Here is a 24,456-nt window from a genome sequence, read left to right as displayed (position 1 = left end):
GGGCAGAGGTAAGGCAGAGGCTTAGAATATGAAAAAACATTTAACAAAATAATAAAGAATGAAACATAAAAATGATAAGATCATTCTAAAATATTGAGGATCCTGCAGACTTTTTTGGCAGCAAGTTTAAAATGACCCCAGTTATAATTATCTGCAGTGAAACTCAGTATTTCAGGAACCGGCTTAAAGGAGGTAGAGAGTTGGGCTTATCCTGCATTTGTACACAGCCATGTGACGAGAGGTCACTAGTGCCAAAGCATTGTTCATTTGGGAAAGAGAGTGTTTGTAGTCATGATTTTAGTATACATACTTACAGGGAGTAAAGTGAAGGCAAGAAAGGACTGATAATTGGAGGGCACAGAAGCAGCAATGGTCTTATATAGATCAAACTTGAGCCAAATGAACATTAGTTATATTTGGAGAAATTGTGAAAATGAGAGGGGCAAGATAGGATGTTTGGGTCAGATAGGACACTGAAGTTTGGAAAATGAAATCAATATGTTTTGTTTTCAAACATCTAGAGTAGAAAATGAATATCTGGTTTGGCCTCGCTGGAGATGTTTCACCCCTTGAGTGTGACTAGGACAAACCACAGTCATGTATAGGGGCTTATTCACTTCACAGGTTCTTGTCTAATCTATGTAACATTGAAATTCTGCCTTCCTTACCACACCCATATTCATCAAGCACATTTGCTACTTTCAAGTTTTTCTACCTCAGCATTCTCCCACAACCTCCTTCAGGAGTAAAGACAGCCATGTTTTGTGCCTTTGTAGATAGAATAAGAGTGCGTGGAGGAGACACCGAGTGCTCTGGGAGAGTGGAGATCTGGCACGCAGGCTCCTGGGGCACAGTGTGTGATGACTCCTGGGACCTGGCCGAGGCGGAAGTGGTGTGTCAGCAGCTGGGCTGTGGCTCTGCTCTGGCTGCCCTGAGGGACGCTTCGTTTGGCCAGGGAACTGGAACCATCTGGTTGGATGACATGAGGTGCAAAGGAAATGAGTCATTTCTATGGGACTGTCATGCCAAACCCTGGGGACAGAGTGACTGTGGACACAAGGAAGATGCTGGCGTGAGGTGCTCTGGTAAGTGTGAAAAGGCTGCACTCAAACTGAGCCTCCCACTAATGGTAGAGAACACTGGGAAACAGGCTCACTCAGAGAGATGAGCTGAAGATACTAGGATTTCTTGTTGAAGAATGAAAGGCTATGTTAAACTAACGTTTTTCCACAACTAAATAAGATAATGTTCCACCGTTATCTAAAATAGCCCCCATAATTTTGAGGGAAGAAAGCTGGATTTGGCCTTAGACTTTGAAGCAAGAGGATTCTGACTGATATTTTAAATGACATCCAATATTCACAGGAGATGTTAAAAGGATATTTAAATGACATCCGATAATCACAGGAGATATAAAAAGAAATACCCAGTTCCTTTGCATTCATTTTTACGTCTCTCTCTCTCTCTCTCTCTCTCTCTCTCAGGACAGTCGCTGAAATCACTGAATGCCTCCTCAGGTATAGTCTTCTGCCTATCAGTGCTGACACAAATACCTAAGGCTACATGGAAGGTCAAGGGAGGGCAGAAACTGCTATGATAATCGAAGAAGACTGGGGACTGCAGAAATATGAGTCTGTGGGTCGCAGCCAGTGGTATCAATAGCTCTGTGACTGCTTTGCTATGCAGTCCTTCTCTCTAGAAAAATCCTTTTTACATGCAGAGAAGGATAAGACTCTCATGGTACCCTCATAGATAGAGTTATCTTTCTAGATTCTCAAATACTCTTTATGAGACTGGCAGAAACAGCTCAAGCTTCAGGAGAATCACTTAAACCCAGGAGGCAGAGATTGCAGTGAGCCGAGATCGTGCCAGTACACTCAGCCTGGGTGACAGAATGAGACTCCATCTCAAAAAAAAAAAAAAAAGAAAGAAAGAAACAGCTCAGCTCAAGCCCTAGTATTTTCTGATTCTGGTGTTTTAGTAGTGAATGCAATGCAAGAGGAAAGGTTTAGTTATCAAATCTTTTGCATAAAATTGGAAGTAATTTAGGGCAATAGAATTATGGAAAGATTTGGATTCAGTTGTTCCAAGATAGTTTTCATCTAAAATAGCTCTCAAAGATTACGTACTGTTCATGAATATGTTGAAATGCATAGCCATTATTCTTCTCAGCAACTAGGGAACCAGTTTTTTTTACAATGTATAAACCCACAATTGATATCTACTAGTTTAATACTTATCAATGCTTAATTTCTATACAGGTCATTTAGCACTTATTTTATCTAGTATCTTTGGGCTCCTTCTCCTGGTTCTGTTTATTCTATTTCTCACGTGGTGCCGAGTTCAGAAACAAAAACATCTGCCCCTCAGAGGTGAGATCCCCACTAGGACTGCATAAAATGTGAGTTACCTGCCACCAAGGGCACACAGGATGGGGGATTCTTGCAGAATGGAAGAAATGCACTTGCCACTTTGAGTGAGATGGATTGGAAAGTGCCAGGCCAAATGCAGAAACATGTGGAATGATCAAGAATCAGCCAATCCACAATTTCCATTTACACAAATGTAATCTTTTAGAAGCTGTAGCTTGCCATACAGACGATGAGTCAGATAGGCAAATATCTTAGCTGATAGAAGGAAGGTAATTGTATGTTTTGGTTCAGAATCTAGACTGCAGAAATAGCCAATAGAAAATGTAGAAGCATGGTGGAGGATTAAGCACAAGAGTTTCCTGGGTTTGAACACCACTTATATAATTTACTAGCTGTGTGGCCTTTGGCTAGAAACTACCTTTCCAAACTCCAATTTCCTAATTTGTAAAGATAATAATAGTCTTACCTCGTCAGGTTAAGATAGTTAAATAAATTAATCATCTGTATGAAAAATGGCCAGCACATAGTAAATACTATGTAAAGAACTTGGTAATAAAAGTGGAAGAATATCAAGGGAGAAAAAGGAGGATACATTTTAAAAATGTAAAAAATTCACTAGCAGGGGTAGGTGCTGAAAGAGCCATTGGATTTTAGCTCAGAGGGATTAATATGTGTCAAACCTTAGCATTAAGTGTCCTAATATAAGGGATAGGCCATTTGAATTTGAATCCTAACCATGAAGCATCCATTCTCAGTTTCAACCAGAAGGAGGGGTTCTCTCGAGGAGAATTTATTCCATGAGATGGAGACCTGCCTCAAGAGAGAGGACCCACATGGGACAAGAACCTCAGGTCTGTGCAACTCCAGGGGCCGCACTCCATGGAGAGGGTGGGAATATGAGGAAATACCGCTGATATTTAGGAACTCCCACTCGATGGAGATGTGTCTCAGCCTCTTATACAAAATACGCGAAAGGGAAACAAACGGGGAATAGATAAAATAAAATATGACTCAAAGTTAAGAAAACTGGAATATACATTCTCACTTATTTCATCGTCAGTGTCATATTTAGTTCATGGCAGAGGCACCAAGCAGAGAAGACTAAAATAAAAAGTATTGTTTCTTCTAATAATCAGTCAAATACCTTGTCCACAGTTTCATTACAAACCCAATAAACAATAATTGTTTTCCAATTTCATTACATTCTATTTTAATATGGTGGCTAAGTTCCTTGAATCTTATCTATATTTGTACATTTATAATTATTTTTAAAGTAATTTTATTATGATATACAGTGTGGACAAAACAGTGCATAAAACTAAATCTGTTTTGGAAATAACTTATAATGGAATTACTGTGACAATACAATGAACACCATCTGGCAAAGTGACTTTCTAATAGCTATAACAAATTTTACTCCTCTGAGTTATAAATGAGAATGTATTTTACTGAATAATCACTAAATAGTTTCATCTTTTATAATGTTGCTAATTTAGTATTTGATAAGTGGCATCTCATTGTTATTTTAATTAACATTGTTTTTAAACTTTATTTTTGTATTGATGTACATAGTTTCTAGGTACATGTGATAATTTAGTACATTCATATAATTTGTAAAGATCAAATTAGTAAAATTGGGATATCTGTCACTTCACATATTTGTCTTTTTATTATACCAGAAACATCTGAATTATTCTCTTCTAGCTATTTTGAAATATGTATAGATTATTGTAAATTATAGTCACCTTATTGATTTATCAAACACTAGGTTTTATTTCTTACAATTGTATATTTGTACTCAATCAACCTCTCTTTATCCTTCCTTTCCCCTACCCTTTCTGGCCTCTGATAACCACCAATCTACACTCTATCTTAATGGTATCAACATTTTTAGCTCCCACATATGAATGAGAACATGGATACTTGTCTTTCTGTGCTTGGCTTATTTCACTTAACATAATGACCTCTAGTTCCACCATGTTACTACATATAACATGATTTCATTTTTTATGGCTAAAAATGTGTGCGTATATATACCACATATTCTTACCCATTCATTCATCGAGGGACACTTAGGCTGCTTCCATATTTTGGCTATTATAAATAGTGCTGCAATAAACATGGTGCAGCTATCACTTTGATATATAATTTTCTTTCTTTTGGATATATACCCAGAAGTGGAATTGCTGAATCGTATAGTAATACTATCTTTAGTTTTTTGAGGCAAATCCATACAGTTTTCCATAATGACTATACTAATTTATATTCCTGTCAATGGTGTATGAGGGTTCTCCTTTCTTCATATCCTTGCCAGCATCCATTATTTCCTGTCTTTTTGATAAAAGCCATTCTGCCTGAGGTATGATGATATCTTATTTTCTTTTTGAGTTATGTTTCTCTGATTATTAGTGTTGTTGAGCATTTATTTACATATTGGCCATTTGTATGTCTTCTTTTGAGAAATGTCTATTCAGTTCTTTCACCCATTTTTTAAAATCAGATTAGTTGGTTTTTTTCTATTGAGTTGTCTGAGCTCTATATATTTAGATTATTAACCCGTTATTAGTTGGATAGTTTAAAAATATTTCTCCCACTCTGTGGGTTGTCTCTTCCCTTTGTTGATTGTTTCCTTTGCTGTGCAGAAGATTTTTGATTGATATAATCCCGTTTGTCTATATTTTTGCTTTGGTGGCCTGTGCTTTTGAGGTCTTACCCAAAAATCTTTGCCCAGACCAATATCCTGGAGTGTTTCCCAGTGTTTTCTTCTAGTTGTTTCATAGTTTCAGGTCTTACATTTAGTTATTCAATCTGTTTTTATTTGGTGTTTTATATGGTATGAGATAGAGTCTAGTTTCATTCTTGTGCATGTGGTTATCCAGTTTTCCCAGTGCCATTTATTGAAGAGACTGTCTTTTCCCAATGTGTGTCCTTGGTGTATTTGCAGAGAGTGGCTTGGCTATAAATGCATGGATTTATATCTGGGTTCTCTATTCTGTTCCACTGGTTTATGTGTCTGTTTTAGTACCATGCTGATTTGGTTACTATAATTTTGTAGTATATTTTGAAGTCAGGTAATGCGATGCCTCCAACTATGTTCTTTTGCTCAGAATAGCTTTGGCTATTGGGGGCCTTCTGTTGTTCCATCTAAAATTTATGATTGTTATCTCTATTTCTGTGAAAAATGTCATTAGTGTTTTCAAAGAGATTGCGTTGAATCTGTAAATTGCTTTGGGTATTTAACAATATTAATTCTTTCCATCTATGAGCATGAAATATACTTCTTTTTTTTTGTCCTCTTCTATTTCTTTCATCAGTGTTTTATAGTTTTCTTTGTATACATCTTTCACTTCTTGGTTAAATTGATTCCTAAGTATTTTATATTCTTTATAGCTATTGCAAATTGGATTGCTTTTTGATTTCTTTTTCAGGTTATTTGCTATTGGGTTATATAAATGCTACTGATTTTTATATGTTGATTTTGTATTCTGTAACTTTACTGAATGTATTTATTAGTTCTCACAGTTTTCTGGTGGAGTCTTTAGATTTTTCTAACTATGAAACCATATTGTCTGCAAAGAAGGCTAACTTGACCTCTTTCTTTCCAACTAGGATGCCCCATATGTCTTTCTCTTGCCTAATTGCTCTGGCTGGGACTTCCAGTATTATGTTGAACAAATGTGAAGAAAATGGACATCTTTGCCTTGTTGCACATTTTGGAGGAAATGTTTTCTATTTTTCCCCATTGAGTATCATATTAGCTGTGGATTTGTCATACATAGCCTTTATTATGTTGAAGTATGATCCTTCTATACCCAGTATGTTGAGGCTTTTCATTATAAAACGATGTTGAATTTTATGAATGATTTTTTAGCATCTATTGGCATGATCATATGGGTTTTGTTCTTGATTCTGTTAATGTGATATATCACTTTTTTATTGATTTGCTCATGTTGAACAATCTTTGCATCCCTGGAATGAATTTCACTTGATTGTGGTGAAAAATCTTTTAATCTGTTGTTGAATTTAGTCTGCTAGTATTTTGGTGAGGATTTTTACATTTTTGTTCATCAGTGACATTGGCCTGGAGTCTTCTTTCTTTGTTGTTTCATTTTCTGGTTTTGGTATCAGGGTAATGCTGGCCCTATAAAATGAGTTTAGAAGTGTTCTCTCCTCTTCAATTTCATTAAGAGTTTGAATAAAATTAGCATTAGTTCTTCTTTAAATGGTTGGTAGAATTCAGCAGTGAAGCATCAGGTCCTGGGGTTTTCTTTAGTGAGAGGTTTTTTTTTTTTCTTATTATTATTATGGCTTTGATCTCATGACTTGTTATTGATTTGTTGAACTTTTCTATTTTTTCATGGCACGGTGTTGGTAGGTTTGTATATGACTAGAAATATATCAGTTTCTTCTAAGTTTTCCAAATTGTTGGTCTATAGTTGTTCATAATATTTTTAAATGATTCTTTGTATTTCTGTGGTCTTAATTGTTATGTCTACCTTTTCATTTCTGATTTTATTTATTTGAGTTTTCTCTCTTTTTACTTAGTCCAGCTAAAGGTTTATCAATTTGGTTTATCTTTCCAAAAAATCACCTTTTTAATCTTGTTGCTCCTTTGTAGATTTTAAGTCTCAATTTAATTTATTTCTCTGATTATTATTATTATTTCTTTTTATCTACTAATTTGGGGTTTGGTTTGTTCTTTCTTTTTTTGTTCCTTGAGGTGCACCATTAGCCTCTTTATTTGTAGTCTTTCTACTTGTTTTTTTTCCTTTTTAAGATGGAGTCTCACTCTGCCACCCATGCTAGAGTGCAGGGGTACAATCTCGGCTAACTGCGACCTCCGCCTCCTGGGTTCAAGCAAATCTCCTGCCTCAAACTCCAGAGCAGCTAGGATTACAGGCACATGACACCATGCCTGGCTAATTTTTTTTGTATTTTTAGTAGACATGGGGTTTCACTATGTTGGTCGGGCTGGTCTCTATCTACTCTTTGATGTGGGTGTTTACTGCTATAAACGTCCCTCTTAGTACTGTTATTTCGTGTATATTTTTGTTTTTTGCTGTATCCCATATATTTCAGTATGTTGTGTTTTCATTTCCATTTTTTAAAAAAATCTCTTAATTTTCTTAATTTCTTTATTTATTTCCTGTTCACGGCTGAGTAGTATTCCATGGCATATATATACCACATTTTCTTTATCCACTTGTTGATTGGGCTGGTTTTGCAATTGCAAATTGTGCGGTTATAAAAATGCATGTGCAAATGTCTTTTTCATAAAATGACTTCTTTTCCTCTGGGTAGACACCCAGTAGGAGGATTGCTGGATCAAATGGTAGATCTACTTTTACCATTATGTTATATATTATTATATATTAATATTATATGTTATAGTATAATTATATTAATATAAATCATATATTATATTAGAATTATATAATTTTATATATTATATATTTATATTTATACTATATTATAATAAGATATAAATTTATATTATATTAATATGATATGATATAAATTACATTATATTAATATAATATATTATATATTAATACATAGTTATGCAATAACTATTAATTTAATATATTAATTAATATATACTATCTTACAGAATAAATTATTAGAATAATGTAATAACACATAATTATATATGATATATAATATAAATAACATACTATATAATTATCTATAATTGTAATTATGTTATATAATATATATTTAATATATTTATATTATATTAGATTTCATATTTTATTTTATATAATTTAATATAATTATATAGTATAATTACTATATAATCTATAATATATAAGTAATATATTAAATATATAATCTATAACATATAAGTAATATATAATATAAAAATAATACATATGATATATTATATATGTTATATATGTATAATTTATATAAGTAATATATAATATATAAAAATAATATATAGTATATATAATATACAAATGTACCTTATATATATAAATATTCCATTTTACATGTATGTGTATATATACAATGGAATGTAGATGAACTTTAGGGATATTATGCTAAGTGAAACAAGTCAGCCGGAAAAAGATAAATACTACATGATTCACTTTATAAGAGGTACATAGAGCAATCAAATTCATATAAACAGAAAGTAGAATGGTAGTTTCCAGGGGCTGGAGGAGGGAGAATGGGGAGTTATTCTTTAATTAGTATAGAGTTTCATTTTGCAAGATAAAAAGAATTTTGGAGATAGATGGTGGTAACGGTTGCACAAAAAACTGAATGTATTTCATTTCACCAAATCGTACACTTAAAAAAAATCTTGGGACTCTGAAAAGTAAATAACACATTGAAAAGAAATGTCAAACTGAGGAAAGACTATTGTGATCGTGATGGTAAATTTTCTGTTTGTGTTTTTTTCTTCCTGGACTCCTAAAAAAGCCCATCTTTCTGGCCAGAGGACAGGGGAAGGGAAATCCAGGGAATACGGGGAATCTTCCTATTTTTTAGTTTGCTGTCTTCACCCTAGCCCTAGTCCAGTTTCAAAAGCATATCTGCCCTGCTACAGCCAATGTGGCACAGGCAACTAAGTTTGAGAGAAGACTTATTTCTCTGAATAGCAGAGCATAAAAGAATGACCCCTGTTATGCAAATAGTTTGGGGAAAATCCTCATTCTCTTTTCTCTTATTACTTCCTAGTCATGTGAACCTTTACTGCAGTATGAGAAAATAAAACTGTGAGATAACCCATTTATTTTCTTGCCAGAGAAAATAGAAAAAGAAGCCACTGGAAGCTAGAGAACATAGAGGAAATCGCATAGAGGGAGGATCTGGAGAAGAGGTCTTGAAGCAATACAAGTACCAGGTTTACCTTTTAGCTGCAATTATGCAGAACATACACAATGAAGCACAGCAAAGTCTTTGAGAAATGAATGAAAATATATATATACTACTCAAATCCCAGAACAACTCATATTGGTACATACAAAAAGCATACCCAAACAGAATAGCAAAGTCTTTGAGAACTGAATTGACACTAAATAAACCACCAGAGATGGTAAGACAGAACTTGCAATCTGAACCTAACTGGGTTGATCACTTGCTAAATCAAGACAAAACAAAACAAAACAAAGCAAAACCATAACCAAAAACCCACTTTCTCCAAAGTGTTTTAACAAAACTTTTGTAAGACTCAGAAGTCTTACAACAAAATATTCAAAATATCCAACATACGAACCAAAATTATCCAACATACAAACAACCAGGAGTATCTAATCAATTCTCATGGAATAGACAACCAGCAGTTGCCAATCTACATTAAACAGAGGTTGGATTATCATACAAAGACTGTAACAGCATGAAAGCTATTATAGCCATATTCTATGAGGCAAAGCCAAACTTTCCAGAAACTAATGGAGAAATCTTTTCAGGAAAGAAGCAATCCCATGGAAATTCAAAAATTAAAAATATCAGTATCTGAAAATTTTTCAAAAAATCACTGCATTGCCTCAACAACAGAAAGGAGATAACAGAAAAAAATCAGTGAACTTCAAGATAGACCAATGGAAATTATTCAATAAAATAGAGAGGAAAAAGATACCTTAAAAATGGGAAGAGAGGAATCCATGGGAATATATCAAAAGATATACATACTGGTGGTGTGTGGTGGCTCATGCCTGTAATCCCAGCACTTTGGGAAGCCGAGGTGGGTGGATCACCTGAGGTCAGGTGTTTGAGACCAGCCTGGCTAACATGGTGAAACCTCATCTCTACTAAAAATACAAAAATTAGATGGGTGTGTTAGTGGGCACCTGTAATCCCACTTACTTGGGAGGCTGAGGCAGGAGAATTGCTTGAACTTGGAAGGCAGAGTTTGCAGTGAGCCGAAATCGCACCATTGCACTCCAGCCTGGGTGACAAGAGCGAAACTCCATCTGAAAAAAAAAAAAAAAGATGTACATATCATTGGAGTGTTAGGAAAGAAGAGAAGTTAGACATGGTGCAGGAATTTTTTTTAAAGAAATATTGGCTGAAAACTTCACAAATTTGTTGAAAGACATGAATTCATAGATTTAAGAAGCTTAGCAAACACCAAACTAAATATATACATTCCCAGACACATCATGCTCAAATTACTGAAAATCAAACACAAAGGAAAAATATCAAAAGCAAGGAGACAAAAATGACACATTGTGTTTAGAGGAACAACAATTAAAATGAATACAGATTTCTAAAGGGGTCAGGAAACAATTAAACAAAGTCTTTAAAGTGCTAAATGAAAAGAACTGTCAATCCAGAATTCTATATCCAGAAAAAATAACTTTCAGGAATGAAGATGAGCAAATTTATCTGTTAGATCAAATAAGAGTAAAAATTTTTTAAAGAGTTTTATTTTACCTGTATTTATTTCTTCTCTAATGCTTCCCTTTTCTTTTCGTAGATCAGAGCTTCCGAACTATATCATTTTCTTTCTTTCTGAAGAATTTCTTGTATAATTTTTTGCAAGGTGACTGTAATGGCAACAAATAACCTCAATTTTTATTTGTCTGAGAAAATCTTTTATTTCTCATTCACTTTTGAAGGATACTTTCCCCTGAATACAGAATTCTAAGTTGATGGTTCTTTTTTTCACGCTAAATGTTATACTCACTCTTTTTGCTAGCATAGTTTTTGAAGAGAAGTTCAATGTAATTCTTATCTTGCTCCTCTATAGACAATTTTTTTCCTCTGGCTTCTTTTAATATTTTTTATTTGTCTTTGATTTTCTGCAGTTGGAATATGAATGCCTAAATTCCGGGGTTTTTTGTTTGTTTGTTTTGGTTTTTTTTGGCATTTATTCTGCTTGGTGTTCTTTGTGCTGCCTGGATAAGTGCTTTGGTTTCTGTCATTAGTTGTGAGAAATCCTGTCATTATTGCTTCAAATATTTTTCTGCTTGTTTCTCACCTTTTTCTCCTTCTAGCATTCCTATTGTATGTCTGTTACATCTTTTGTAGTTCTTTCACAATTTTTGGATATTCTGTTCTGTCTTTTTTATTCTTTTCTCTTTGCATTTAAGTTTTTGAAGTTTCCATTAATGTTTCTTCAAGCTCACTGATTTTTTTTTTCCTCAGCTGTGTCCAGTCCATTGATGAGCCCTTAAAAGACATGCTTCATTTCTATTACAGTGTTGTTGATGTCTCGCATTTTTAATTCTTTCTTTGAACTTCCATCTCTGTGCCTACATTGCTCATATGTTCTTGCAGGTTGTCCTCTTTTTCCTTTAGATCCCATAACACATTAATCCTAGTTGTTTTAAAGTTCTGGTGTGATCATTTCAACATCTCTCTCACATCTGAGTCTGGTCTGATGCTTGCTGTCTCTTCAGACTCTGTTTTTTGTCTTTCAGTGTGCCTTGTAATTATTTTGTAGAAAGTCAGACATGATATATAGTGGACACAAAGAATTGAGGTAAAGAGAGTGTTGGTGTAAGGTTTTATATTTATCTGGCGAGGGATTAAGCTGCATTTATTGTTTGCTGTAGCTGTAGGTGTCAGAGGCTAATATTTCTTCTGGTGCCCTTGTTTTAGTCTCCCCTGTTGTCTTTGGGGCTCCCTAGTGAGTTCTTAAATAAGATCTTTGATGTGCAATTTTAACCATTGTATTCCCTGGTATTTTATAGGAACCCTACTGAAGTGTTCTTCATTAAGAAGAACACAATATTTTATATGTACTTCAAAATGACTACTTTCCCCTCCTCCTGATAGAAAGCACAGAATGATTTTGCTCCAGTCTTCACTGTGATAACTTGGTAGGGCTTCTAAAGGTAAAACAAAAATGTAGTTCCACTGGAGTTTTTAACACTGAAACTTTTCCACTCTGAGCCTACAGCAATTTGTCAATTACAGTTTAGATTTCCCTACCCCATTACTGATTTCCACAGGGGTTTCTGCTCTATAAGTTGCAATTCTCTGTCTCTGCCTGTCTGTCTCTCCAATTTTGGTGGTAGTGGTTTGCCCTATGACATCAGTTCTTTGATGGACCTAAGAAGAGTTGTTGATTTTCAGTTTGTTCACCTTTTTTCTTGTTATGCGATTGGGAGTAATGACTCCCAAGCTTCTTACAGGCTTCATGGGAAACTAAAAGTTCAAATAATTACTCTTAAAAGATGCAGTCATATTCAACCTTCTTGAAATTTAGTTATCTACATTTCTCTATCCACAGACAACAATTCTTTATTTCTCTCAATCCTGCCAAAAATGGAACAATTCCCTAAATATAATTTTTAGTACTCTCCTATCTTCAGACAATGATGCTTACCATTGAGTTTTACTTGTCCCATTTTTAAAATCAAAATATAAATATCACAATTCTAGGCTTTTAAAACACTGGAAGCAAATCTGATAATCTGATAAAAAGTTGTATTATTTGTTTTGGTAACACTTAATGGTTTATCCTTTTAAATATGATCATTGTTTTACTTCAAAACGGTAACTAAGCGTGCTCTTAATTTATGTAATAGTCACCTCTTGCTCTATTATACTTTCCCAGCTGATCAAACACTGCACTTAACAGCTCTTCCCTCTGCAGAGAGGTTTTCTACTATTCAATAATACAGATTTTGCCTTTCTTTCAGATGACACCCCCAACCATGGTTGTGAAGATGCTAGCGACACATCGCTGTTGGGAGTTCTTCCTGCCTCTGAAGCCACAAAATGACTTTAGACTTCCAGGGCTCACCAGGTAAGTTGAGAAGTATTGTTCCTACTAAAACTAGTAATTTAATCTCCCACTGTTGCAGAATTAAACACATTTTTTCCAATATTTATATTACCATATATTATGTCACTGGTTCATATCCCCAGTATTTCAAATATTCTATGTTAACCTCTGGAAAAGAGAGAGGTTGATGAGAAAGTTGTTCCTATAGAAAATTTACAGAGTTTATCAGAATTGGTTTTGAGCATTGGCTGATGCTGCAGATAGTCTGTCACTAAGGAAGAGGTTGATTAGATCTCAGCTTCACATACTGCTCATTGATAACCTCCATTCCTAGGATTTCTGTTCATTTTTGTTACACAGAGTAGGATGTTCACATTTATTCTCTTAAGTACAGACTAGATTCCGTGCATTAATATCACTCCTTATTGCTTTAATCGCCAGTGCCTGACAGATGATACATGCTTTATATTTATTAAATGTAGGTGGCTTTGTCTGATGAGAAAACATTAACATAATAGCAGTGAAATCATTCTCTAAAGGTTTAGAAAAACAAGCACTCGTTATATAATAATGTTGCATTGAGGCAGTTCTAAAACACTTACTGGTGCCAGGACAAATAACTAAAATCAAAGTCAACTAGAAAATCCAGCACAAAAAGAACAGTGCTTTCTCTCAGTTAGAGTGGATGGTCCAAATATGATGGAGAGAAAAATTGAACTCAATGAAGTCAAAGGACTAGAAAGCACTGTGCTTTCTAAATAATGTTGAAAACACTTTTTAATTCCCAGCATGAATGAGCTAGCAATTCCGAAAACAGCATTTCTGTGTAGCCCAAAGATAATTCTAAATTTGTTATGGGAATAAATGCCAGGGAGCAAAGATAAGTCACATCTGCTGATTTTTATTATGGAATATCTAGACATCACCAACACAAAACTATTTCAAATTTGACCCAGTGATCCAAGTGAATGGGCTTGAGTTTCTCCGTTTTTTCTCAAAAATATATTATTACCATAATAACAAAAAAAGTTAGAAAAACCAGAGGCAAAGTACACAAAAACCATTTAGATAATAACTAGCTCCAACATAATTTAATGGCAACTCTTCTAATACCAAGACTTATATTTATGATTGAAGCCTTTTTCCTCTTTATATGCTATTGATAATTTCTCTATTTGGAAAAATTCATTGAAAAACTTAAATTAAAATGTATCCTAAAGTGTATCTTATGTGTTTTCATCTGCATGATATAAGGAACAAATGATTGAGTCTGTATTATTCTAAACCAATTTTAATAAATACTAATTTATATTAGCACAATTTTTGTTTGCCAATGAATACTATGTGTTGTTTTTAAAGTACTTGAAATTAGGGTTCTATATTAGAAAAGATTTTCCCTCAGCAGTTATTATTGTGCTTAGTGTATTAGTTTTCTAGGGCTGCCAAAAGAAAATACCACAGACTGGGCAGCTTAAACAATGGAAATTTGTTTTCTCACAGTTCTGGATGCCAGAAGTCCATGATCAAGATATTGGGAGGTTTGATTTCTTCTGAGGCCTCCTTCCTTCCCTTGCAGGCAGTCATCTTCTTGTTATGCCCTCAGATGGTCATCCCTTGGTCTGTGTTGTCTGTGATCTAATTTCTTCTTGTAAGGACACCAGTCATACTGGATTAGGGCTCACCCATGTGACCTCATTTTACCTTAATTACCTCTTTGAAGGTCCAATCTTCAAATACAATCACATCCTGAGGAACTAGGGGTTAAGACTTGAACATATGAATTTGGGGGGACCCAATTCAGCTCATAACACTGAGCAAGTCTATTATTCTATGATACAAAAAAACCTACTTTTGTTCTGTCTAAACCTCATTAATCATCAATTCTGACTTAGCAGAATCCATACTAAAAACTTTTGAAAGATTAATTTCCAGAGGTGTTCCAAAAACCAAAACCATATGTAATCATACCTTCCTTTTTAATTTTGGTGTTATTTAACACTCTTTTTCTTTGATAAGTAAATTATTACATTCTGAGACTCAGAATTCTAGACTGTGGGAGCAGAAAGAAAATTGCATAATATCTGCATATGCACAAAAAAGAAATATTAATACACAGCACCTACTAAATCTGTCCTAATCGATCAATTCTTTGTGGGTTGTGTGTGTGTTTGTGTGTGCACACACACACGTGTCTTAACTTTAACCTCATGTAGGCTAGCATTCTTATTTAGAAGAATAGTAACTTGCTGCCTCTTGTTTTATAATTTCAGATCAACCTCTAAATATCTTTGAAGGAGACAACAACTTTTAAATGAATAAAGAGGAAGTCAAGTTGCCCTATGGAAAACTTGTCCAAATAACATTTCTTGAACAATAGGAGAACAGCTAAATTGATAAAGACTGGTGATAATAAAAATTGAATTATGTATATCACTGTTAAATGGACTGAATGTTTGTGTTTTCCTTTGCCCCCCACAAAAAAAAATTTGTATGTTGAAATCCTAACTGCCAACGTAATGGTATTAGGAAGTGGAGCTTTGGGGAGGTAATCATGTCGTGAGGGTGAAGCCCTCATGAATGGGATTAGTGCCCGTAATAATGGAACCTCAGAGGCTCTGTCACTGTCCTTCCCTTATGTGAGTGTACAGTGGGAAGTCAGCAGTCTACAACTTGGCAGGGAGCCCTCATCAGATCTGAATCATGCTGGCACCCTGATCTCAGGCTTATAACTTCCAAAACTGTGAGGGAAAAAAATTCTGTTGTTTATATGCCACCCAGTTTATAGTATTCTCTTACAGCAGCCCAAACTCAGACAATCACTAACTGAAAAACCACTCCATACGTATCCTACTCCTACTTCTGCTGAACAATGAAAAACATTATTTGAGGCTGACTTATGGCTGTTCTTGTAGTTCAAATTAATGTAATTCCATAGATATTTGAATGTAGAAAGCATTTTCAAAATTGAATGTCAGAATAGTTGTCTTTATTTTTATCCCTGATAGATTTATTCATGACAGCTTTGCTCACTTGCCCTTGCTTCTAACTTGGCTTCCTCAGATTTTGAACATATTGTTGTTCCTATAGGAATTATAACACATATATTATAGTAACAAGTATCTACCACAATAGTAAAATAATTTTTTAAAAATCAGTAGGCTTCATGGAGCTGTTACAAGAGATGTAAAACAAACAAAAAAAAGAAGCCTAGGTTATTAGAAAAGACATTTTTAAATCTTTAAGACCCTAAATAAGCTTTATTCATTTAGGGTCTCTGCTCTCAAAGAGTTGGAAATCCTAAAAATCAGGAGACTTTAGTTCACAAATCTGGTAAGAAAGGATAATTAGTCCCATGCCAAGAAAAGCTTGTTTTGAAGGCTTCTTCTCAAGAGTTAGCAAGATTTTAGATTGTACTTCAAATACTGCGGCCTCTGTTTGCAATATGTTTGCAGTATATATTATGAGGAAATGTAGTAGAGAGTTTAACGATTACAATTTAATCCTAGCCAATTAATATATATTTCATTAATATTGCTGTACTGCAGTAAAATTATTACAGATACCTACACTAGAATAAAGAGCTATCCCTATTTCTATGTTTAGAAAGTTTAAGTTTTTATTATAACATAAATACATGTTAAAAAATATTGAAAGAACAATAATAAATATGAAAAAGTCTATCATTCTGAAATAAGCACTGTTAACATTTTGGAATGTTTCTGTCACTCTTTTGTCTGTCCTCTCTCTTGTGTATACATGCATGAAATTATTCACCTACATAAAATAAAGATTATTCATTCTTATTACATTATTTTTTAAACTTCCATTAAATGCAACATTAATCATATTGTTGTTTTCTTGTACGTGATGAATCATTTTTCCCTTACTGCTTCCAAGATTTTCTCCTCGTCCCTGTCTTTCAACAGCTTGATGGTATCTAGATAAGGATTTCTTTGTGTTTGTCTTCCTTAAGTTTCATTGGATTATTTGGATTTTCAAATTAATATGCAAATCTGAGACATTTTCAACTGTTATTTTTTTCAAATATTTTTCTACCTCTTTCTCTATTCTTCTATGCCTCGTGCTGATATACAAGCTCTGTTAATTTTTCTGCAGTATTTTTTTCCAAGTTCTTAAGATGGATCATTTATATTAAACTACAAATTTACCGATTTTTTTCTCTTCTGGAATTTTAAAGTTACTATTTAGCCTTTTTATAAACTTATCATTTCATTTATTTCATGTTACGACTCAAGAATTCCTATTGATTTCTTTTTACAGATTTTATTTCTTCTTCTTTGTTAAGCCATTGTCGTTAGATTTTTCTTTAATTCTTTAAATATGATTTTCTTTAGTTTTTCAAACTTATTTAAATAGCTGCTTTGAAGTCTTTCTCTATTCAGTCCAGTACCGGGACCTCCTCCGAGCTAGATTTCATTGATTGCTTTTGGGTTTTTTTGGTATGTATAGATCACTTCCCTGTTTCTTTCTTATCTCTTTTTTGTTTGTTTAGAGCTGTACATTTTAGATAATATACTGCAGTAATTCTGGTTTCTAATCTCTCTTCCCCAGGGCAGTTGTTGTTGCTGTTTGTTTTTTGATCTACTTGTCTGTTAACTTGCCTGGACTACATCTATGGACTCTTAAGTCCTCCATACTATGCAGCCTCTGATGTCTCTGCTGAGTTTTTTATTCTTGTTTTTATTTTCAAACCTGGTTTTAAAACAGGTCATCCCTCTATCTGTCTAGCTTAGTGATCAGCCAATAATTGGTTAAATATTGCACCCGAACACACAGAACCAGTAAAGCTTCATCCTCTGCCAATAGATCTCTGTGTGTCAGGGAACATATTCTAAGTTCAAGTACTTTTGAAGTCTGCCCTTGTTTCAAATTTCTCTATAGAGTCTCTTTTGTCTCTTCTTCTGCATGTGTGTGTGGTCTTCAGTCAGTCAGGGCTGTGTGGAATCCTATCTGGCTCATCTATTGCTGTCTCATTTACCAGATCTCCCTGTTAATATCTTCCTAGTCCACTGGTTGTTTCTATTTTTGGAGATGTGGGGAGATGAGAGCAACCCCAGCACTAAAGCCAAAGATTTCCACTGTTCTTACTCTAAGTTGGGTCATTTTTCATGAATAAATAGTTCTCAAACTATTTTTTGCCTTTGGTCAGTTTCCAGAGTTCTAAAATGGTCAGTTTTGACTGTTTTGTTTAGTTTTATAGTTCCTTTTGGGAGACAGGATTTGTCAATCTGTTCATTCTGTCATCTCTCACTTACCAGAGTTAACATTCATATACCATCAATTGTTAATATGATGATTGCCAAAAGTTATTTTTAAATCCATTCATGATTTTTACTTTATTTGTTGAAATTCTACTGTCAGTAAGAGCTTTTTCTTCTTCCCCATTTACTTTATTTCCTTTATTCAATATAAATTAACAAATTCTTATTTCATTGAATGATTATAGCCTATTGCTAACATTATTTATGTTGATGCATAAGCCATCTCATATTTGGCCAGCATATTAGTTCCTCACATTAGTTCCTATGTCCTTTAGACCCATTTACATCATTCTTGACTTCCTTAACTTATGGGACAATTACAGTTTTCAGGCTTACCTTGTACTTTCTCTTCCCCAGCCCTAGAATCAGGCACCTTTCCAAGGAGCCCTGGTTTATTTTAGAGAGAAATAAAATTTAGAAAGCAATATCTGAATTCTAAGTGATCTAATTGTTTCTGAAGTGTTGTTTGTAGTCTGATATATATTAAATTTGTCCCTCCAAAATTCATATGTTGAATCCCTAACCTCTGCTGTGGCTATATTTGGAGATAGGGCCTTAAGGAGGTAATGTAGGTTAAATGGGATCATAGGGTGGGAATCCCTAATCTGACAGGGCTGCTGCCTAATAAGAAGAGGAAGAGACATCAGAGTGCTCTCTCTTCACCATGTGAGACCACAGTGAAAAGATGGCTGTCTGCAAGCCAGAAAGAAAGCCCTTACCAGAAACCAAATCAGCTGGCACCTTGATCTTGGACTTTCCAACCTCTAGAACTGTGAGAAATAAATTCCTGTGGTTTAAGCTACCAGTCTGTGGTATTTTGTTATGGATGCTCAAGCTAAGACATACTCATCTCAGCAGAAAGATGGAAAAATAGACATACATACACATGCATGCACACACACATATTACACACATTTATATGTATTATCTATATATATCTATATGTATTGATGTATATCTATCCATCTATATATCCATTTATCTATAATATTCTAAATTCATTAGATCAAAGAAGACTTTATAAAGAGACATGACAATTAAGTTCAATGCATGATCCTTGACTGAATCCTGGATAAGAAGAAAAATTACAAATAATATTATTGAAACAATTGGCAATATTTGAATGTGAACTTTGCATAATATAATATTATATTTTTGTTTGATAATTGTACTAGGTTACATAAAATGATCTTTTTGTTCTTATAAAATACATATTGATGAATTTCAGGTAAAGGGTATGATAATCTGCAGCTCAGGAGAAAGGGGTAAAGGGAATGGAGTAAATGCTAAATGGATAAAGAGGAAGAGTAGTTCTTTTGATATTTTGGCAATTTTTGGTACCTTTAAAATTATGTCAAAATTAAAATGAACAAACATCATTTCTAACATCTGTTTGGGTAATTATCAAAACATCTAGAATTGACTGGAAATAAAAACAGCTGAAAAGCTTATAATAGTAACTTCACAACATCTGATTGTTATCTCCCAGGAAGTAGTTTTCACACCTAAGTATGTATTACTAATAGAGTAACTGTACTATGATATAAATATGAATTGACATTTATAAGTTGAGGAAAGAGGACAGAAAGAGACAGGAACAGAAAAGCAGAGACACGAAGATGTGGTAAATGGATGGATAGATGAATATCACAAGTAAGTTAAAGGAAATAACCAACCACGTAACTGTAAGAACTGGCAACCCCAGAATTCCTTAGCTATTTGCACATTGCGTTTGGGACTAGAAAAGTCACACACTAAAGATGCTCTCTAAAGTTACATTGTTTCCTGGGATTCACAGAGCTCCAGTTCATGAAAAGTAGCTTTAGATGTGAGGGGTGATTTAAGATTCACATCTTAGGTCTAGGAAATCTCTGTGACTCCAACTTGGCACCTGGAGCTGCTAATATTCTCTGACTACAACCCAGCTTCTGGAACTGCTTCTGCAACAAAGGAGCATGTTTTAGCAAATGAAGATAGCTAAATTTAGGACCATACATTTATTTGCTCAAGAAATGAGTTTGCACACCTCTCTAGTGACTTTCTCCGTAGCTCCTCATATTTTGGCATAAACTCTGCTTCTGGGAGCTCAGAGGAGAGAAGGGAAATATTTAGTTTATTCCCGGGTCCTGCATTTTTTGCATCAGGAGAGAATGTTAGCAATAAAGGCAAAGGGAAGAGGGGGTATGGGTAATTGTTCCCAAGCTATGTCAGTTTCATGTATAAGATATTTTGAAGAGTATAAGATATACTATCACTCCTCAATGAGATCAATGAGATACTTTCTGTGAGAAAGTCTAGGACATCCTAACTACTTTGAAAACATCCTGTCTTCCCCCAGCTTAGTGTATTGTTCCCATTACTCCAGAAAAACATTTCTGAAAAATAATTTATTCAGTCAACATTTGTAGAGTAATTAAAATGCCCAAAGCATAGTACAAGTGGCTGAGGATACACTTACAAAGAAATGTATCTGCCCGCTCGCTCCACATGAGTCAGATCGTTTGGTGTGGCCACGACACTTGTAGGATATGACCCTTATACATCTTTTCATTCTCCCACCTTTCCCTCTGGTTTGTTATTCCAGTCATGTTTTATTACTTGCAATTCCTGAAAGAAATAATTTTTTGCTTAACCATTGACCATTACTAGAATAATTTAACTTCATCTTTCAAAAACAATCTTTTTATTGAGAAATTACTAACTACTATGCATTAAGTCATCCAAATCTCCCAGCAAGCATCCAAGAAGGTTTCCGTTAGTTATTTATATTTCCTAGTTGAGGAAAGTATAACTCAATTTGAGAATTTGAAATGTGAGTAATTTCAAAAGAGTCAGTGTCAATCACATCTGAACTACTTCTGCAATATTTAACAGACAACCTAGGATATAATTTAAAAATCAATATATAATTAAGGATTTAGTAAATGTCATTTGATTAAAGATAAGAAAGTAATTTCTGATGTGCTCTACCTGCCATTTCTGGATTTCCACAAGCTTATCAGTCTCTAAACATATTTCCGTAGAGACATTCATGCTTGAATTCTCCACAATTTCTCAACTCAGAATCAAGTCCATCCCAGTTTAGCTAACCAGTGTGGTTTGGACAGAAATCCAGATTCACCGTCTACCTCATTGTAATTTTTCCCCTTAAGTCTCAGAGGAGGGAGCTCACAACCTTGAGCTTGACCTCCCAAAGTGCTGAGATTATAGAGGTAAGCCATCGCACCTGGCCATACTATTTTTCAACTCTTTTGTAAATCTAAAAGTATTCCAAAGTCCTCAGTTTTTGAAAAACATTTATTTTGAAAAAATAAAAACATAACAAGGACTTATTACTGCTTTGTGAGGGCCTTCCAGCTTTCCTCTAACCTAAGTAATGAATATTTATTAACTATGTACTATATGTAAAGCCTTGTTTTAAGTGCTTAATGTATTTTACTTCACATGAAAGCCCAATAACTCTGTGAAGTAAGTACTATTAAGATTCTCATTTTTTTTTCAGTTAATAAAGTAAAAACTGAGGCTCAGAAAGGTAACTTGCGGAAGGTAACAAAGCTTATAAATGAAGAGCCTGGATTCAAACCCAGGCAGTTTGACTCAATAGCTATATACTAAATGGCATGCTATGTTCTAACCATAGGATCATCCACTAATGGATGGGCTGGAATAGACACATGGACTAAGAAATCTACTGTCACCCATTCTCCTCTTCCTTATTAATAGGGTCATAAGTGGTAAACCATATTCCATTCTCTTCTTACAATCAATAAGATTTTTAGCTAGGTCTGTGCATTAGCTATATTTCTCAACATTCATTACAACTAGTTATGATCATGTGACTGGGTCTCACCAATGAACAGTTGTGATGTGTGCCACTTCCCTGAACAATCCATGCTCTTTCCCCTTGCACAGAGTGGTTGCAGATGATTGACACTCCCTAATGAATGGTAGAGCCTGCTTATGTGGAACTCTGCTCAATATTTTTATTAATTTTAGTATAGCCTATTTACACCTCCTGGTATTACAGACAAATATAAGAAAAAAACACATTTCTAATAGTCATGAGTGAAGGGGATACTTTAAAAACTACAAATATTTGCCTTTTCTTTAACAATGAGGTTTGAAAATATGTTAATTTAATGATGCAAAGTAGTAAATATTTAAAGAAGAAAAATGTGGGTTTGTGGACATTTGAATGACATGTGAAGCTCATGTGGAAACTCAATAATAGTTCAATGCAACCAGTTTTTAATTTTATATTTGTTATTATTTTATCAAGGGAATGGCAATTGAGAAGTTTCTGGTTGTTTTATTCCATGGCATCCTTAGCATAAGAGACCATTTCTTTTTTTTTTTTTTTTTTTGAGACGGAGTCTCGCTCTGTCACCCAGGCTGGAGTGCAGTGGCGCATGAACTTGGTTCACTGCAAGCTCCGCCTCCCAGGTTCACGCCATTCTCCTGCCTCAGCCTCTCCGAGTAGCCAGGACTACAGGCGCCCGCCACCACACCAGGCTAATTTTTTTGTATTTTTAGTAGAGACGGGGTTTCAACATGGTCTCGATCTCCTGACCTCGTGATCCGCCTGCCTCGGCCTCCCAAAGTGCTGGGATTACAAGCGTGAGCCACCGCGCCCGGCCAAGACCATTCCTTTTTACCTTAGAAATTAACAAAGATAAACTGGTTATAAAGATATAAGGAAAGTAACCACCCATTGTCAATGAAGAAAACTATTAGGCTGACTTTTAACATCCCAGAGATTGGGTTACAAAGAATATTTTTAAATAAATACATCAGGTATTCATTAGCCCAAGAGGATCTTTGAAGAGCAATGATTTCCTGGTAAGGAAATTAAAATGTTGGTGCCCCACAAACAAAGATATGTAAACTTAAGTAAACACAATTTTAGAGAAATGAACTGAAAGCTATTGCAATTGTAGACAACAGAGAGAAAAATTTCTGCACTTACAATTAATTTCTTTAAAAATAGAATCTTGATATGTGGGTGATGTTAAGCCCTCCTGACCCAGCAAGTTGAAAACTCACCATGAAGAGCAGCGGTCAAAGGAACTAGGGAAATCCTACAGTGTGATCAGTTTTTCTGCTGCAGGTAAGCAGAGAGCATCCCTTTGCACTGAATAGGCCACTGAGCCACATTACTGCTTATTAATTCCTCATCATTCCTGCCTCCTTTTATGTTCTCCCTAAATGACTAGGTTTGCGGGGCCAAGAACTTTATTTCCCACAGTCCCTAGCAGGAAGAATCTGGGCTCGCTTCCACCAGGGAGACTTGTTCATGGAAGATACGGTTTCGCAAGGATCTTTGCACTTGTCCTGAAAACTGCTAGCCTAGATATTACAGCATGTTGCCCTTTAGCAGTGGTTTCCTGGGGGTTTTAAAACTTCCTGATGAGGGTTTTGTAAGCATAATTATTCCCTGTAGTAAACCACTTCCTGCTTAAAATACCTAGGTGTCTCTTTGTTTGTTGTCTGATTTTAGAGCTCTTGGTCTCCTTGAATTTGTTTAACACTGGAAAGAATTACATTTTGGTGAATCGAACAATAGAGCCTTAAGAGTTGCAGTCTCTCATTCCAAATAGTGAAACACAAAGAATGAAACAACATTGGCAGGAAATGTATTGGGCAGACAGAGAAAAAAAAGAGTAAAAGAAATTATACTCAGTAAGAAGTAACCCAAGACTTAAGAAACAAGCAGTAATAGGAAAGACACACACAAGCCAAAAGATAAAGAAAGTAGGAAAAATGATTTTAAAATGTTTTAGAGAATCAGAGTAATAAAAAGAATCAATACAAATTAATAAAATCATAGAAAAGGGGAGAAATAAAAAATAAAATGGAATAAAAAAGAATAAATGTGGCCCCCAGCAATTTTGGGGGCATCTACAAAAATAAAAGATGATGATGATCTAAAATCACACAAAGTAATACACACCCCAAGGAAACCCATGCAGACACAAGAGACTAACATCCCATGGCTGTATTGAATATCTTCTTAATATACATACAGTTTTACAAATATCAGAGTAAATTGGTCATATGGTTTGGATATTTGTTCCACCCAAATCTTATGTTAAAATGTAGGCCCCGAAGTTGGAGATTG

The 24,456-nt window shown here is 34.6% G+C and overlaps 1 protein-coding gene across 8 annotated transcripts in view; it reads left to right on the top strand.

The window, feature by feature from the left end:
• The window catches only part of CD163L1 (CD163 molecule like 1), a 91,814-nt gene extending 68,174 nt beyond the window's left edge, over positions 1–23,640 (top strand). For 5 of the 8 annotated variants that reach the window (XM_055358590.1, XM_055358588.1, XM_055358591.1 and 2 more), the window contains 6 exons: positions 777–1,085; positions 1,485–1,517; positions 2,262–2,372; positions 3,128–3,223; positions 12,971–13,077; positions 15,327–15,497. In XM_055358590.1, coding sequence (XP_055214565.1) covers positions 777–1,085; positions 1,485–1,517; positions 2,262–2,372; positions 3,128–3,223; positions 12,971–13,053 — 632 coding nt within the window. In that variant the 3' untranslated portion in view covers positions 13,054–13,077; positions 15,327–15,497. Of the gene's footprint in view, positions 1–776; positions 1,086–1,484; positions 1,518–2,261; positions 2,373–3,127; positions 3,224–9,123; positions 9,223–12,970; positions 13,078–15,326; positions 15,498–23,325 lie in introns of those variants that run through there. The other 3 variants (XR_008670506.1, XR_008670505.1, XM_055358589.2) reach the window with 3 other exon arrangements.
• Positions 23,641–24,456: the final 816 nt, after the last annotated feature.

Source organism: Gorilla gorilla, chromosome 10 (genome assembly GCF_029281585.2).
Source record: "Gorilla gorilla gorilla isolate KB3781 chromosome 10, NHGRI_mGorGor1-v2.1_pri, whole genome shotgun sequence".
NCBI lineage: Eukaryota > Metazoa > Chordata > Mammalia > Primates > Hominidae > Gorilla > Gorilla gorilla.
Note: the sequence above shows the minus strand (reverse complement) of the source record. Positions and strands in the feature narration are given on the sequence as shown.